The sequence below is a fragment of the Bactrocera latifrons genome, unplaced genomic scaffold (assembly GCF_001853355.1).
Source record: "Bactrocera latifrons isolate USDA-ARS-PBARC rearing strain unplaced genomic scaffold, ASM185335v1 scaffold_26, whole genome shotgun sequence".
Classification (NCBI taxonomy): domain Eukaryota; kingdom Metazoa; phylum Arthropoda; class Insecta; order Diptera; family Tephritidae; genus Bactrocera; species Bactrocera latifrons.
The window spans coordinates 86148-105275 of NW_017536185.1; the positions used below are offsets into that span (position 1 = coordinate 86148).

The following is a 19128-nucleotide window of genomic DNA, read 5'->3' on the forward strand; positions in this document are numbered from 1 at the left end:
CTTTAGATGATCCTGTAAGCAGTTATCCTAGTAAAATTCGAGCTAGCAACCGCATATGGTTCATTAAATAATACTTAATACCCCTTTTTTAGGCCGGATTATACAAGATCGTCATCCCACTTTTCCCTTGCCCTGAGACCACTTTCGTAGTACTTCAGGACAAGGTTTCCAGGATAGGTCTATTGCAAGTCAGTTCCTACTCTCCMGGCGTCCAGGGATGCCTGCAGCTTTGTAGCCAGCATCAAGCTTTTTGGCGCACCTTTTACTGCCTCTTTTTTTTTTTTTGCATCCAGGAAGTTCCATTTCCCTTTTTTTAGTATATACAAGGCAACTTTCGTCCCTGGTTATCAATTTTTTCAACAAAATTTTCTAAAACSCAACCCAAACATGTTGTCGTGGTGCAAAAAMCAAGAGTGGTCGRAGAGTTTGGTSGCTCGAATGGAATTCGGAGTTTTCCACACCTCGACAATCGAAGAAAGCTGTCAACATAACCTTGWYTTTTGACCTACTGCTGGAACGTAAGCATGAATCCAAGAGTCATCGCCAGTAAGAACACGTCTCATGACATCCTAGTCGTCGGAAAGCATTGTTTCACAGATGTTAACGCGACGCTGTTTTTCGAAAAATCGAGTGGTTTTGGAGCCAATCGTGCTTTCACTTTTCCTAGGTCCAAATGATCATTCAAAATGATTTTCAATGAGAAATTGTGACATCTAGAAAAAAATATTTCGAAGAATAGGGTTTCAAGAGAAATTTAAATTAAAACATTTTACTATTTTTGCCCACAACTTGGCGGTTCATACACTTTTTGTTCCATTGTTAACCGATCTTGCCAACATTCATGTGTTGTCTTGTGGTCATGTGTATTTCTCTTCCATAAGTCTTGAAAGCGATATGGTTCTACTAGCTGACATTTTAGCAGCATGCTGAGTTGGAGCACCGTAGGTCAATTTCTTATCCATTCTTACACCGAGGTATTCTATGGTTTTCGTCTYTGGAACTGAATATGTAATAAATTTCAAGAAATATCCCGATACATTACACAACTTAATATGAAAGCATACGATTTATGTGAGCTTTTGWATTAATTCTTCCGAAATTAATAGGTCCCCACTTGTTTTGATTATAATTGATTTTTCCGTGAAACTAAATCCATAAAAATCTTACTCTATTATCAAAAATGTACCGCAAGTCAAAACAAGCAATACTCATTCCCGTTTCCTTAATATTCATTCGCTTTGCACGTGTTCCTAAGTGTTGTCACTGAGAACAAAAGTGAAGAATAACAAATCATTAATACAAAATTCGCGCTCATTTAACAGTCAAAGGCGCACAAACAAACGAGGCAGGTAAGTGGCTGCTGAACGGTAGTTGGGGATTGCAGAGAATTAAATTCAATTAAGAGTAACTATGAGATGAGCACTGCYGCACAAAGGCAGCGAAGCAGCGCAGACAGGAAAGCAATGAGGATGTAAACGAGGCAGAGCTCGCCATGCCATACACACAGACATACTCATACTCACAACAGACACAGCTGCATAGGTAGCGAGGAGTGCTGAATAATTCCTCAATTTAATGGCAACCTGCTATGCGACGCTTGACGGCGAGCAATAAAACAGTAAGCCTTGCTAAAGCATAGAGTGCTCGGGTAGGGAGAAGGAGGTAGTGTGCGGGATGGCTGAAGAGCTTGCATTTTCACTTACATATGTACGATRAAGCGGAGGCAGCACTGAAGCTGACGTATCATTAACTACGGCAGCGCGACGACAATAGTAACAATAACAACAGCAACAAAATCACTGCGCCATGCTCACACACACATACATATATATATATATATATGCACGTATTGCGTGAGTGTGTAGATGTCGGACGGAAGCGGAATTTCTCAATGTCTGCGTAATTTGATACATTTCCGGCGCTCTAGCAAAGGAGAAGCTGCCGATGACGTCGAGATGACAATAATGACGGTGAGCAAAATGAAAAGATATCAAGTGCCGAAATGAGCTTTTGCGGCGCGGTGAAGGGCGTTCTGCAACTACCGAAGGTGCCAGCGTGCTGAAGCATGTAGCCTGAAGCCATCACCAGGAGGATGATGATGTTGCCACAAATGGWGCAGATACGCAGAGAATGTGGAGTAACTGCTGATGCCATGAAAAACACGAAAACGAAGATGTCACCGAGTACTGGTGCCGCAGGTATGCTGGAATTCAAGAAGGCAACTGCTGACACATTGCGCGCGCGAACTCATCAAAGGTGAATATATACATCTATATCTATTTGTATGTATGTGTGCGTGTGAGCATGCATGATTGCTCGAGCAGCAAATGATTGCCGGTAAATGGTTTGCGTAGACTCGGCGGGTACTGGGGCAGCCCCACTCAAGTTTGCCTGGTGTGTAAAGCGTCGCAAACAACTCACGGAAAATAACTCAAGTAGTAAGTAAAGCTGATTATATGAAATTCTTAACTTAACAGGTTGCGAATAATACCTYGGTAGCTATGTAGGTATATGTGTAAGTGCGCTGTGGTCTTTTTAACTGCTTGACGATGCTGAGTTGACATTTAATTTCAACGCTKGTCCATTTGCGAAAGCGTAACGATGACGGCAAGTGAACAAAGGTCACCAGCGAGACAAGCATTACAATGAAACTTCCAATCATATATACATACATACACACACACACACACACACACACACATACATACATATCTGAAGAGCAGGAGGTCATGCCGATTATAATGACAATTTACCGACACGACTACATTCATAAAGTTGACAGTTCAATATAACTGGAGTGTAATGTAATGAGCGAAAACGATATGTGTTGCAAGTAGATTTGATGGCGCACTTGGGAAATAGCTCACGACTGTTCAATCTCAATCATGAAATGTGTCGCGCAACAAATCGCTTGCTCCTTCAAGTTATTTATACATACATAAATATATATATTTAATGTTATGACATACATATGATGGCGTTCAATCGAAATGCGGAAATTGTTCGCTACAGTTAATCGTGACACGTAGCCACTCAGCTGAACTCATTTCGAATGCGGAAATTAGCCAACGACATTTGAGCTTGTGATGCACATACATACTTAAAATGTTCTTTTTATATAAGAGTAATCCGTACTAGTAGCATTAATCCGCTATTTGCAACAAAATCTCATTAACATGTGCACCGACCTCTAGAGTTTGCTCGTAAATTCGTGAAAGCAGATACGCAGTTCAAAGTTTCTTTGAAAACATTAAAATTTATGTATGCCATAGAAAAAGTAGAGCTGCCAACTAGCAAGGAAATACATGGATTATTGCAAATAGGTAAAAAAAAAATCAAGAATCAGTCAATCAAGGAAACAAACATRAATAAAAAATTGGTCAAAATGTTAACTTCGGTTGCAGCTGAAGCTATAATACCTTTCAGATATACAATAGATTTCCACAAGAAYTTGATTTCGATCGTTCGTTTWGTTTGGCAGCTATATGCTATAGTTCTCGGCGGTTCCGACAAATGAGCAACTGCATGGAGAGAAAAGAACGCAAAATGCCTAATCGACTCAGCTCATCACGCTGATCGGTATATATTTTAAAAGACGGTTATATATTTTCAAAGGTCTGGTATGGTACAAAGGATTCAGGAAGCAAAAACCATCCTTTCAGTAATCTCCTTGAAACGGAGCTGCCTCGCAGGAGCATCAAGAGMACATTCATCGATTACTACCGATCACACAGCGTACGCTACGGACTTTCGGCAAGCAATGGAGCAATAAACCTCCTCTGTGGCTTCTTCTCCATGAATGGGGTCCTTTGAACTGAAACTACCACCGGTAGTAGATGAAGGGATCGTGTTGCCACGCGATCCTTGAGTGACTGTACATTGTCTAATAATGTTAAATAGAATATATACTCGTATATCGAAATTTCGTCATTTTCTATTGGAAATAAGCAGAATATTTCAAATAACCATGCGTTCTAAATTTCCAGTAAATTTACGACACTAAATTCTRAAACCATAACTCATGTTTTTGTATGTATGATTAAGTAAAAATGTGAGTGTATTGTATGCATAATCAAAAAAAAAAATTTTAAATCGCTGAATGTATGATAACCAATATTTATACCCAAAACTCAAATTTTGTTTCAGTTTGAGGGGTATCTATTATATTGTTTTTCCTTCGCTGGTAAACTTAAGAGAAGTTATTTTGAATTGCGAGTGACAATACAAATGTAGATATATATATATATTTTTTTTAAGTTTCTCTAATTTTTGTCTCAGTTAGATGTTGGTTTGTGGAACCTGAAGAACAAACCTGAAAATCTTCGGCATCTTCGGAGAGCATAGTGAAACTAAATTTCAGCAGAGAAGAAAACGGCATTGTTCAGGGCTATCTGTTGTCCAAAACACACGTAGAAGTCTTCTTGAAAAGTTATGTTGAAGTTGGTCGAGTGGTTTGTAAGATCCAATATTGGACATAAAAGTGGAGCACATTAATAGTATACTAATGTAGTACTCCAAATAACTTCTTTTTTCGTAGAATTCAGATATAAAGTTTTTTAGGTGATTTGTAGCTCATTTGTGGCACCATGTTTGAACACTTTTGCATTACTTGGAATTAAAAGTATTAACGACGACTCTCGTTCAAGTCAAGTCGTACAAGGGAACYACTCTCCACTGCATATATTCCACTGGGCTTCTGTACACCATAATGTTTTTATGCTTGCTTACTTTTCTCTTCATCAAGTTGCACAGTTTTTGCTCATAAACACAACGTTACCACGAAGGCGTTGGCCAGAGAACTTTTTTTTTTTTGTTATTTTGTACATTTTTTAGCCATTATTGGCAACGATAAACATTTTATGGCATTTTAATTAAGTTCATTTCTGCTTGGGTGTGAAGTTTACGTGCAAAGTGGAGAAATTTATGAGAACATTAGCACACATACACAAACACTTACATTGTTGTGCCACAAATTTGCTTGCGTGTTTGCAGAAGCTCAAATATAGCGCTATTTAGCTATCAAAATTTTGAAGTATGTTCATGGGAGCTTGCATTATACTTTTCCAGCTGATAACGTTCCATTTGCATTTTTTATCGTCTGACATTTTCAAAGTGTTAATTAGATCGCTGTTATCACTTCATTAATTTAAAAGCAGCACATGGATAAATAAGCAATTAATTTATCAAGAAAGCATTCTTAAGTAATTTCGTTAGATGTCACAAAAATTTAAATATTGCAAGAAATATTGTTCAACAAATATGGATAATTCTTAGAAATATTACAAATTTAAAACCAATATTTTCACATTTTTCATTGATTTTAATTAATTTTGAATTACAAAACGTTAAAAAAATTTAAGTGAAACAATTTCCTTTATAGGTGGCAACAATGTATCAGAATTTTCTAAATTGAGGGCATGCCAAAAACATGTTTGAAATCATCTTTAAATGCGGTTTTAAGTTAAGGATGAAGAAAATTTCCTCAAAACCGCTGCGTAACCGATTTGAAGTTTTAACACGACATCTTTAAAGATAATGGCTGAAGAAATAAGATTTTTAATTATAATTTTCAATTTTAAGTTATTTTTGAGTGTAAATTCTCTTACATAAAAATAAAATTTTTTTAGAAGCCGGCATTTTATCAAAACTCAAAATTTTGAACAGTRCTATAACCCAGGCGCATGCACAGTACCAAAAAAAATTTAAGTTGCAAAATATAAATTTTGTTMAAAGGTGCTCCTGGAAATAGGCTACGAGAAAGGAGAAATCCAAACTTTTTCAAAATGAATCACTTTTGACTTTTAAATTACCTTAAATTCTGAACACGTGCATTATATTTTTATATTATCTATGTAATAACTCCTGCATGGCTACCAAATTTCCAATTTTATTTTTTTCATTTCTTGCCAACTTTATTCGTATAATTTCTAAGCAACCACATGCAATCAAACAATTAAACAAGCAAAAATAATAACAAAAAGGCAGCGTGCTTTATCAAATATTATTGACACAGTCAACAAAGCAGCAAAAGAGAACTCATAAAAATTCTTTTCAAATAATTCCCTCACAGAGACACACACCGCTACCTACATATATTTATGCATTTTCATTTTCCTCCACTACCTCTCGGCTGCATTTTCGCAGTCATGAAATAACCAACAACTACTCACTTCCGCTTGTCATTCAAGCAATTTCTCTATTTGCGATTTTATGCCATTTGCCAACTTTCAAATTAGACTTTCGCTCTGTTTTGTTTGACATTTCTGGCATTTCATTTGGTTTTTTCTCTCGCTTTTTCGTTGTGTGGCGCTGCTGCATAAAAGTTTCAATTAAGTTGAGTCATTTTCATAATTAGTTGGTAAACTGCGCTTCGGCGCAAAGGTCATTTGGCACGATGGCGTGCAGCCGGACTTTGTTCGTCTTCTTTCCCGACTCTTTTATGGACTGGCTTGAGTGGCAAGTGACCAATCGAGCTATGTGGCATGTCTGCTGCAATTGCAGGTCCGCCAAAGTTGCAGTTATGCGAGTATTTGCCTATTAGATATATGCGTGTGCGAATAGTTTTTTACCTTTTCGTGAGCAAAATTCGTTAATATTTTAATTGCGACTGCGAAAGTAAACGCTCAGGACAATTTTGTGAGCAAACTTTAACTTGGAGTACCCTCGAAAAGTTTATTCGAGTRTTAGACAACAATTTTGGTGAATACAGCTGCAATTTCTTATTGCCTTTTGATTTAAAAATCTTTTAAAAATGCAATTAAAAATAACAGAAGTAGGAAAAAAGTACTTTTGAAGAGTTTTTAACTTTTCCTCAGGTTTAAGTGATGATTTTTGCTCTAGCACTAGCGAATAATCAAAACTAGTTCACTGCTATAACGCTGAGTGCATAGTAGTGAGAGGAGTATGTATGTAATAAAAGTAGGAAGTAAAAATAAAGCAATTCGAGTATTTTGGATATTTGGGAAGTGTTGATGGGTCACGAATATATAATATTCAATCTTTTTTCATAGCTACCGCTTGTATTTAGTATGTTCTTAGTAAACCAATTAAGCTTAGCATTGAATTTACAAAAGTGAAAACAATTTAAGTGTCGCCAAAAAAAGTGTCACTGCGCTTCGTTATGCTCTAACCACAACATCGACGAAGTAGAAATTTATCAACTTGACATATTAATTACCAGAAGTGTCAAAAAATCGCTGACTAAAAACAATTAAAAATTTCAGAAACTCTTTCAAAACACCAACCTCTACAGACTTTGTCTAATATTTAATTTGTATTTTGTAATTTATTTGTATGTAAGTATTTATGAGCGCTCACTKCATTCAACTTGGCGATAGTTAAAAAGGCAACAACTACAGCAAGCACTTCTTTTGAGAATTTATCGCACAGCATAAATGACGCAAAAGCTTCAGCAAACGACATCCACATCAGGAAATAATAAAAATTGCTGCAGTTGGGCGCTGGCAACCATAAATTCACAAAGAACGCTGCGGATTTTCACTTGCTTGTGYTGTAATAATTGTTCGCAACAGTTAGGTAATGATAAATACCAGCGCTACAGGGCACAAATGCAACATATCACAGCGAGAGAAGCCACAAGAACAATGCCTTGAGTAGCTAGCAAGAATCTCTGCCATCTCTTTGATTTCAGAGTAATGGTTTCAGCAGAAATGAGCAAGAGTTTATGCTTTTGTTAWTATATTTCATATTAGAAAAATAAGTACTAGTTGCATTTTCACACTTTCTCAATTTATATGCATGTAAAAATATTTGTTTGTCTGTATTTTGYTTTGATTGATTGCAGTTGAGAAAATCAGTTAATTAATTTTGGGTTTCTGTCCTCACTTCAACAGAAAAAGTGTTATTATTGCGTATTTGCTAATATAATCGGAATATAAAATAGACGATCTTATTGAGTTTCCAACTGAAACCTTTAGTATCTCAGCAGTGCTTAACACCCGGAGCAAATGTGAGAAAACATACATATATACCTAAAGTAAAGAATTTTCTRGCTTCSGTGCAACCAAAGTCAACATTTTTTGTTGGTTCTCTCTCCCCCACACTTTGTTTCCTTTATTCTCTTCATAACAAAAGTTGTATGAAGAAGACTTTTAACAATTAAGAAAGGGCTATGTTCGAGTGCAACCCTGAATTTCAATTATGTATCTCGCACATTGACGGATATTTGCGGTAAGAATTCAACTATAGGTACTATAATACTCTGTAGCAAAATATTGTAGGAGTATCTATATATATATATACCGATTYGGYTGAAAATTGGTGGRGRGGTAGCTTAGAACCAGGGTAAGGACAAATATTGTTTCARCGGTGGATTTCCCTGAGCCCAAATTCAACAGTATTTCTCCCAAAAAAGCAATGCTTTTTAATATACAAAATGCTTTATAATCCATTTTTTYGTWAACTAACACAAGTTGCTTCGCAAAAATGCTAYATCTCATTAACTAATAGTTATAAYCAACTARKRGAAATYATATAGATGGAAGTAGTAGTATTATCTATGTATCAGCCACATTTAATATTATAAACATATAAATGTTCTCAGAATTTTCTTGTTTCTCAAGTYTAGTATTTATGCGACATTTATTACCAACAACAACAAAAGTCGCGCTCAAATAATATGTGTCAACAATTTATTTACAGTGTCACACTTCCTGAAGCCACGAGCTAAAAACCGCKCGAATGAAAACACAGACCAACACATGTAAACACGTATGTATATAGAAGAAACCCTAGACGATGTTTGGATCAGACCCAGCCGCAAAAGTTTAGAGTGCTTCCGATAAAAGTGGTTCCAAAGAGAATTATTTAATTAAGTTCTGTTTATAATATAACTGCTTGAGCATAAAATAGTAGTTGCAAATACATATACGAAGTAATATAGAATCGTGCGCCAATAACTTATAATTTCCGGATCCCGAATAAAGTTGCTAATCCCCGAAATTCCAAAATTTATAAATTCGAACTTACTGGGAACTTGAAATTTCGAAAGGTTTTTTGTTTCGTGAYAGAGAATTCTACATTATTTGACATTTTTAAATTCCAAAATTTTCAAAGTCTTACTACCCACAAATATCATTTGTAAAACCATGATTTCTCCTTGGCTGATGTAATCTAAACGCACAATATCAGTGGTCATATAACAACAATAATAATATCACCGTAAAAACAATACCGCAAGATGATAAAGTAATTTAATCTAATACAAGMTGCTTACCAGTCAAGTGTACAGAGCATCAGAAACACATATACCCATAGACMAACAGCGCCCCATCGAAATTCACAAGACCTGGAGACACTTGACAATCGTACGCCTTGCAAATTAATTTTTAAACCGTTTCCCCCTGCCATATCGCTTGGTTGCAGTGCAACAGTGTGAGTGGCGAAAGTGTAGCATGTGCTAGATGCCTCAAATTCCTGGCATATTTCCCACTTAATGTGTTCATTCGCTCAACTAACACGGACCCATTGCTGCGAGCAGCGTCGGCCCTCACGCCATTGCTCTTCTGCTACTCACTGCTCTGTTTGTTGCTACTGTTATTGGTGTTGCTATGTTGTTATTGCTATTAGCTCAGCCAGCTTAACTCGAATGTTGCAAGTACGTAACGGGAATTTCAAGCAATTCGCATTTTTCTTCAACAGCTTCATATTTGTCTTGCTAAGTGTGTTGGTGTTGTTTTACTGTTCCTGTTTAATTTTTCGCATTTTTTTTTTTTTTTTGTTTACTGGCCTGGTAAGGACACTCCACGCCGTTCCATGTGCATTTTTCTTGTTAAGCGCTTCAGTAATTTTTTCTTTCTGCTAGGGAAGTTCGGTAAACAAAACAGTGGGGTGAAAGCAGAAATCTTGTTTAGGTTAGATGTCGAAGATACAAATACTGAAGCTGTTTATATGTTTCTAATTTAAAAAATTTAATTCGTGCACTGATTTCAAACCTCCAGATTTTTTGAATTCTTGTTAAGGATTTCGAAGAGAGACCTTCAGTGTGCAGTAGCTGAAATCGATTTACACACCTGAAATTTTAATTCATTAGTAAAACTGGCAATACTTTCTAATTTTGATATATATATTTCTSTCCCATTACCATTTTCTCTATCTTTATATCTTTTTATCATTATCTCTCTATCTGTCTTTCTGTCAGTTCTATTTAACCTTTATATAACTAATTACAGTAATTTTATCTCCATTTTTTGCTATCTGAATCAGTCTTCTACAAACCTTTTGGTATTTTCGAATCAAATAAAGCGGTAACTTTGAATAAAGCATAAATATTTGTTTGAAAACAGAATTGAAACATGACATGATCCATCGTAATTTGCTTTAATCTATCTTCCGCCTTTGCCTCCAATTTCCTCTACTCTGTTCTCCTTTACGCCACTCTCTACGCTCCTCTAATTTGATCCGCTCCACTACTAATAACTCAACATAAATCAACTCAACTCAACTCAACTCAGTTCAACTCAACTCAACTCAAATCAACTCAACTCAACTCAGTTCAACTCAACTCAACTCAACTCAACTCAACTCAACTCAACACAACTCAACTCAACTCAACTCAACTCAACTCAACTCAACTCAACTCAACTCAACTCAACTCAACTCAACTCAACTCAACTCAACCCAATTCAACTCTACTTTACTCTATTATATTCTACTCTCTGCTCCTTTACTCTGCTCTACTGCTAAATATCTCGATTTTAAGTAGAAACAAGAAAATCGGTAAATTCGGTTGCACCGAGATACACAAGTGCATTTCTGTTAGTAACTTTGTGTTCAGTTTTTATGGAAGCTATAAGCTATAGTAATTCGTTCTGAACAATTTTTTTTGAGATTATATTGTTACCTTAAGCAGTAATCCATGCCACATTTCTTGAAGATACCACGTCAAATGTGAAATGTTTAAATACAAAAACTTGATTCCGATTGTTCACTTTGTTTGGCAGCTATATGTTATAGTGGTCCGATATCGGCAGTTCCGACAAATGAGCAGCTTCTTGTAGAGAAAATGACGTTTGCAAAACACGTTGCAAAAAACTGAGGGACTAGTTCGCATATATACAGACAGACAAATCGACTCAGCTCGACATACTGCTCATTTATATATACACTTTATACTGTACTGTTACAAACTCATGACAAACTTAATGTTCAAGAGATTCAACAACCGTTCAGCCCATATGTTAACTCTCTCTACGGTAAAAATTATCTTTGCATTCGAGCTTCGCGCCAACTATATAAGTCAAACAATTAAGGGAAAATAACAATTTTCAAAGTGTGCCTTTCAGGCGGCGCTTGAGTTCACTGTCAATTTGAGCGAAATGAAAAATGTGTCTCGTTAAGCGCAATTTTTCATTCACACGCGTAAAAAAATCGCATAAACGGTAATGGTGGCACGTACGCACCAAAAATAGCAAAAGCAACCGTTAACACTTTAACCTGAGAAAAAAAAGCAGAAGCAGCAAAAAAATGAAGCCATCGAAGGGAACAGCAACACTGCGTAAGGTGGGGAGCAGAGTATATGAAATTATTTCACGCATTACAAGTATACACAAACACACACAAATACACATACATTCGTATGCACGCGACAGCACACAGCAGCAAAAATCAAATCCCAAATATCCTAAATGAAAAGCACCGAAATGGTTGCAAGGCAAAATTTATAAAGATTAAAAATGCAGAAGAGCAACAAATACTCGACGGCTTACGAAGACAGCCGGCTAAAGGGATGAATGCCTCGCCAACTAAGCATTAAATGGGGTAAAGGTGTAGAAGACGCACTTAAGTGCCACACACTCTAATATATATTCTAAAAGCGAACTCTGCTGGGAACCGGAACCACCGAAGGTGTAAATGCATGCAGACACACGACGCTTGGGTATGTGTGTAAGTGTGCGTGTTGGCGCGTCAGTTTGCCAATCTGACGGTGTGCCAATGCTTTTTAGCGAAATTGAAAAGCTATTGCCAGACATTGAAGTGTGCGCCACGGTGAAAAGGCCCGTGCCTGGCGGTACGAGTAATCAGTTATGCAACATTGATTTTCGCCAACATTGGTCGCTTCGCTACACAAGCTTTACTCAACTTACCGTTGGCTGTAATGTGCGCTTACTTTTGCTAGATTGCACGAATTTGCATGTTTCCAAGTAAAAAATATAGTTTTAATAGTTTTGAGGTTATGTCGATGCCCATTAAGGCAATTCCGAGATGTGACCACTTTCTTCTGCTATTTTCTCAGCAAACAGAACGATAGATAAATAAAGCTCCGTTCCAAATAACGGTAATCTGTTCACTTTAAAAATCCACAGTTATCTTTAAAATTCTGAAGCTATGACTCTTAGGTATCGTACTATATAATATATGTAGCTCTTCCCAAATATGTTTTTGGTGCAAAGCTTTTAAAGTAAAATTTTTAATWGTAATCATGCTATAATTACAAAAAATATATGAAATAAAATTATGCTTTTCTGAAATCTGGCAACCCTCCAATAAAGTTACCGACATATTTTTGCAAAAACAAAAAACAACAAAAGCAGGAAATTATAAAAGAACTGGAAGCATTTTTATAACCTTGAATAAAACGGAACCAAAAAAGTTAACAGGGTTACCAACATTCAAAAAATCAAATCAAAATCAAAATCACGAATTTATTATTTTTTAAGCTTTAATTATCATAGTCTGTAATAGAAAGAAACCGAAATTTTCAAAATTTTCAGGAAAATCTTAACTCCATATCAGAATTTTAAAGTGACTCTGATTTTTTTTACAACAGTTTTTTCGACGGTTAACCTCAAACGATACTTGATTCCAGCGGGCACGGATCGCCTATATGAATGCTTTGAGTAAGTAAATGTTCATGAGAAACTCCCTGATTCCACAAAATTTTATTTTGTTTTTGCTCTCTTTCCTTAAAGTAGACATAGCTATACACACATATGCAGAGTMTTTTCTTTCTTTGAAATTATTATTCTTACCGTTGGCTGTCCTGTGCAATTCATTTGGGGAATTTTCCGAACACACCCGCAAAAAGAATTCACACCCACAAACCCACTTTGATTCGAACACGCACACAACCACATAGTAACGTTCGAACACTGAGTGTGGCACGATAGTGGGCGATGTGGCAAAACAATCTTACGCAAGAGTGGCCAAGTACAAAAAGGAAGGAAGGCAAGTATGGCACACACAGGCAGGCAGGAGGGAACAGTGAGAAAAAAGCAGGTGAAATACGGCAGAGAAATCAGATCAGAAGTCGATTTAGTACGAGGGTGAGAAGGAGGCACACAGAGGCAGGCAACACCTAAGTGTGACAATGTCTAACGCCCAGCGTGTTGATACTAAGAATTGCCGCCTTAAAGTTCGCTTCATGCTGCCGCCGACAGACTATTGCGCTGCGCTGACGGCATTTTTCCTATAGTTTACACGCACACACATACATTCCTGCCTCTTATTTTAAATGATAGCACTTTCATTGACTGAGCACTCTGCTCACATCACTTCTATTGTTAATGAAGCATAACGTCTCCAGTGCTCGGTTGGCTTCGGTGAGTGATGAAGCGTGGCGATAAGGATTGGCGCGGAAAACAACAACGCTAGCGTGGCTTAAGCAAATGCAACTGGTAATCAGTGTAATGCAGTCGCGTCGCCTCTTATAAGATTTCAAAAGGAGGCTACATATATACATATTGGTATGTGTGTTTGTGTGTGTATCACTGAATAGCTACGTAAATGCTTTTTTGAGGAATTATATAATAACTTAAGGGCTGATATTTTTAGCCTACACTTTGTATTTTTAGCAGGAGCTTCAGATTTTTTGAGAAAAAAAGTAAAAATATTAAGGAGAGGTGGTTGAGGTGGCTGCAAAACTCGCAAATATTACTATCATTGAAGGTGTACGTACTGTATAGAAGTAGTATACTCAGAACATTTCGATATACGGGGACCATTTGTTGTGAACAGTATCTTAAAATATTCATCTCTGATTAAAAATATAATTAATCCCTTAACATTTTCGCAATTATTTTTTACAACATTTCGACTTGAACTAACTCTGCAACAAATCAACTTCATTCACATGTGTTCATCTAGCGCAATTGATATTGCAGGATCGTCATGTGACTTGTGAATGAACTTTGCTAACGTTGGAAGCAACAAATTTGTCAATCGCTCATGGAAACACGTCTATGACATTGTGATGGGTGATGAATCGTGATATAACGCGTGAACTGTCAACTGTATTGGTGTTTGGAAATGAGCTGAGTACAACAAAAGTTGTTCGCGCAAAAAGCAATTTCTGCCGAAAACGGAACACTCTTAACCAAGGCAATGAGATCTCTCACACATCGACTCAAATCTTGCATTTTGGAGTACTGAAAAATCAGTTCGATTCATCACCATGTAGTTTTGACGTGGCACTGAAAGACTTCCTTTTAATGCCAAACTTAGAAAATAAACCAAGAGCCAGCATTATTTGATACTGAGGAGGGGGTAGGTGCACCTAGAAAGCATGTTTTGTAGACAATTCAATCAGAGTATCACAAGTGCGAAAATCAACCTCATACAAAACTATATAGATCTAAATGAAGCATATTTTGAGAAAACAATAAAGTGAGTTTCGATTATAAATATTTGTTTTTGTTCTCTAATCCCAAAATATAAAAGATAATCATCTCATCAGACAAATTTACGAAAACGAAATATTCCGATCATGGTTATATACGATGTCTACTTCCCCTTGAAGCTGAAAAATAGGTAAGTACTTATATATTCATAAATTTAGATATCAAAGACATTATGAAGCAAATTTTTCAGGATGATCCATCTCAATTAACTTACAAGAAAAAAATTTGTATTAAATGCGTCTCTTCCACTTTAATGAACTTTAAAGAACTTCCACACAGTTTTGATTACTTAAAATAAATTAAAGAACATCCCTGGTAAATAAGTAGTAAGTCTTCTAAGAAACTTTAATTTAATACCTGAGTCCCTTCTGTTTGTTTTATTACAATATTTCCCTGAGAGCAAAACCTTTCGTTAAAAAAAAAAATAAACAAATAAATTTTGTTTCTCTGCTAAATTCGTATGCAAAGTTTCGCCCATATTTCTTAATTAAGTCTATTGAACGAAGTCACAAGGTGCCGTTTAATAAAGCACTGCACGCTCTACTTTTAGCCCACAGSCATTCTAAATTAAATTTATGTCTTTCTTTATCTGCTCTTTATCAAATAAGTTTTGCTTTTCTTTTYGAATCTTTTATTGTGTGAATTTTTATTCAAATTATTTGTTGCAACTTTCTTCAGAAGAGCAATTATTTTGCGAATATTTGCTACAATTACAAAGCACACTGATTGGTATCTAAGTGAATTATTTATTTGCAGCTTTGCAGCAGCGCTAACTACATCCCATTCCTTTCTGCTGTGATAATAACGGCATTTATTATTTCAGCTATTTTCCTGGTTGGCTACAACAMATTTTTCGAGAGCTTAAGGTTTGGCCTTGATTAAAATTCATTGTGGATTGTCGTTCATTATATTTCACACCAACGAGATTACAGTGACTTTAAATGTTCAACCGTGCTCTACCCTGAAAGACCCACGAATTACACTGCTTCCTTTACTTCACGCCAAAAGAAACTCTGCAATCAAGAGCTGCAAAACTCYACTTTACAATACAGGCCACTGCGAAATCTAACACTTTCGTTAGGAGCATTCTCTTTCACCGTTTAAGCGTGTTARCGTATATGAGGCCTACGGGAGTTTCACCCGCTAAATGTCAAAAATATTCACTTTCAGGTCAACGTGTTGCTTTGGAAAATTCACGCACATTTTTTATGACATTTTGGTTGCCCTTTTTCTTTTGCTTTCGTGCTGCGCTTGACCACGCTTTCCGTACAATATTTTATGTGTCTAGCCTTTTATGACTCCATCCAAGCGCTCGCTGCCCAATAACTTTGTGATGGCCGAAGGCAGTGAAGATAACCTTTTTGCSAATTCTGTCCTCACTTCCCACTCTTTRCCTGATTTAGTTTGCCACCGATTCCTGTCTGCCCCCCTGGGGCGGCCTCTCTTCCGGCGATGTTGTCATTCAACTTGTATAACTTGTAGCTACATCATGTAAATTTTGTGCGTCAATGCTTTRGGCTTGTGTGTGTGTGAGTGTGTTTTGCGTCAGGCGCCTTTGCTAATCTGCACGTGTCTTCTGGCGACAGAGCCGCATGCCAGCCGCTTAGTGAAATTGTATCCTTACGTTAAGCATCTTGCTCGCGGCGACGTTTCTGGGGCGTACTCACTACATGCACGTATGTCTATGCGTGTGTTTGTTTGACTGCCTGGTTGATTTGATATTCTGTGTGTAATCCAAGGCGCATACGCCCACGACAATATTTGACACAACACTTTCTAGTAACAAAGGTACATATGTTAAGGCAACAACTACACTTATACTACATAGAAATAAGTGCAAGTGTGTGTTAGTGTGCTATTCGAGAACTGGTCAAAGATTAGTTTTGAAGAAAGCATTTTATTTTAGAAAACTTTCGTAGAAAGTGTCAACACACATATATATWTTCTAGCTAAAGGAAGTAAATTGCTTTTTCACGTATCTCACTCTCACTCACATATCCAGAGAAGCATGTGTGTGAAGAAGTTGAAAAGGTGTTRCATAAATTTCGTTTTTTGCGCATAACATTTAGGCGCATAATGGTCAATTTTCTAAATTGACAAGCAAATTGCCTCCGTTTTATGGTCAGCGGTAGTGTTGAAAACCAAYATACATTTTTTATAAGGAATACAAATTTCATGGAGGAATATTTTGCATTTTTTGGGGCATTTCTCCGTTCACTTTTACTTAAATTTTAAATTGTTTGCAAGTTTTGGGTTTAAGAGTCCGCTATTGAAACAGTTTGGATGTATGAGGTGTTGAATGCAATGAAAAGCACAAATAACTTTGCGTGTACCAAATTTTAGTAAACTTYTTATGCCCTAAAAGGGCGTAAAAGRACTTGATCTTGATGTTGATCGGTTTGTTTTGTATGCCAGTTATACTGATACGCTCTGGATAATATGCTCGCTGAATGTAGCGTTGCCTTGGAAAATAACCTACGCCAAATTTCGTGAAGATATCTCATCAAATGAAAATGTTTTCCATACGAAGAATCGATTTTTTTCGATTGCTTTGGATGACAGCTATAGGCTACAATTGTTGGATATCGGAGACTCTGAAAAATGGGCAGCTTCTTACAGAGATAAAGTCATTTGCTAAATTTCAGATCGATATCTAGAAAATTAAGGGACCTGTACAAGTATATAGAGATTGACAGATGGGAGGAAATGGACATGACTAGCTTGTCATGCTGATCACTTATATGTCTATGTACTTTATAGTGTCTCCAGCGTTTTCTTCTGGGTCTAACACACTTTATAACAAACTTAATATTGGGTAGTCTAAAAAAACTTTTCGTATTTTCTTAATAGAAGTCGTTGCAGGACCGTCACATAAGCAGCCATGATATAGTTAAGGAACTTAATATTCATCATCAAATGGCTTTAAATCATTTAAAAAAGGCTGACCACAAAAAGAAGCTCGATGTTTGGGTATCACATAAATTGTCTGTGAAAAAATTTAATTGACCGAATTAACAYCGGCGATWCTTTGCTGAAACGTACTGAAATCGCACCAGCTGCTCCAGCCTTGATTCTACRTTTCACTGTCAACAACTGATGAGATTGGAGCAAGCAATTGAAGAAAACGGYCAGAACTGATCAACAGAAAGGGCTTCGTCTTCCATCAGAACAACGCGCAACCACACACATCTATGATGACTCGGCTAAAACTGGGAGAACTTAGCTGGGAAGTTTAGACGCGTTTGCCATATAGCCACGACCTTGCACCATCGGACTACCATTTGTTTCGGTCAATGCATAAGTCCCCTAATGGAGTAAAGTTGGTTTCAAGAGAAGCGTGAAAAAGTTTTATGAGAACCAGAAAAGTTTTACAGTGATGAAATAATCTCTCTACCGAAAAAAATGGCAAAGAGTGGTCGAACAAAACGGTAAATATTTGGTTGATTAAAATTCATTATAAATATACGAAAAKACTTTTTCGACTACCATATGCTATTCAATATATAAAAATATTCAACATATTCAAAAAACTATGAAAGGCTAACATATAATCGGAAAGCAAGAAATATACATTTACTAGTTTGCCAATTATTTTCGTAAATATTTTTGACTGCAAATTTACTCTACCCTTCACTTCCTAATGGTGACTAAAGCCAAAACGTTCTGCTGTCAAATTATGTCTTTCTGAGCGAAAAACTTCGTAGACTTAGAAAACTTTCGGCACTATTTTCGCAGMCAGCTTAAAATGTGTCAGTGATTTATTAACTTCAACTGAATACACTTGTAGCTAGTACTTTTTAGTAAAATTTTCCGACGGTTCGCTATTGAATCATTTACAAAAACTTTGCTGCTTTTCAAACTATTCAAGTCATTCAATAATCTCTGAATCTGTCTACAATAAAAGCCGTTAGCATTTGTGTGCTATTAAAGTCAGCCATTTTGTTACTTCATGCAAATTTTAATATCTTTTTACTGCCTTTCAGGTCTGCTTCTTGTACAAAAGCGACTGTCGAAGCTTATTTGCGAGTGCCTTGGTGCATTAAATTTTCACAATAAATTACGYATACGCCAGGGGACACCAATGCAACCATAATTCTTGTAAAAATTTGAACACTTGGGATACATGTAGCGGAACAGAATGACTTATATAAGTAGGACGGTCAAAGGTATGTATATGCAAGTGGTGAAGCTGGAAAATGAATTTTATGTGTGTGTTTTGAAATTTCAAATAAAAAAATTTAGTCAATAACATACAGGCATTATTTGTATTATTTTATGTCCGGCAAGAAACTTGTTCTATTTACCTCGAATTCCAGCAATTGTGTTGGACTCAGCAAAGCACTTGGTTGCAGAAATAGACGTGATTCAGCACTGCGGTCTGTAGCATTGTTGGCTGCGGAGTTAAAACGACTCACTGCCTTAGCCAGATTGTAGCGAATGAATGCGGCGCGTTCTGAAAAACACAAAAAAAAAAAAAAAATAAAGATTAAAT

At 36.5% G+C, this 19128-nt stretch overlaps 1 protein-coding gene across 1 annotated transcript in view; it reads right to left on the bottom strand.

The window, feature by feature from the left end:
- LOC108969606 overlaps nt 1-19128 on the bottom strand; it is a 30040-nt gene that overhangs the window by 2036 nt on the left and 8876 nt on the right. Inside the window, exon 3 of the mRNA XM_018934414.1 lies at nt 18941-19089. Coding sequence (XP_018789959.1) covers nt 18941-19089 — 149 coding nt within the window. The remainder of the gene's footprint in view (nt 1-18940; nt 19090-19128) is intronic.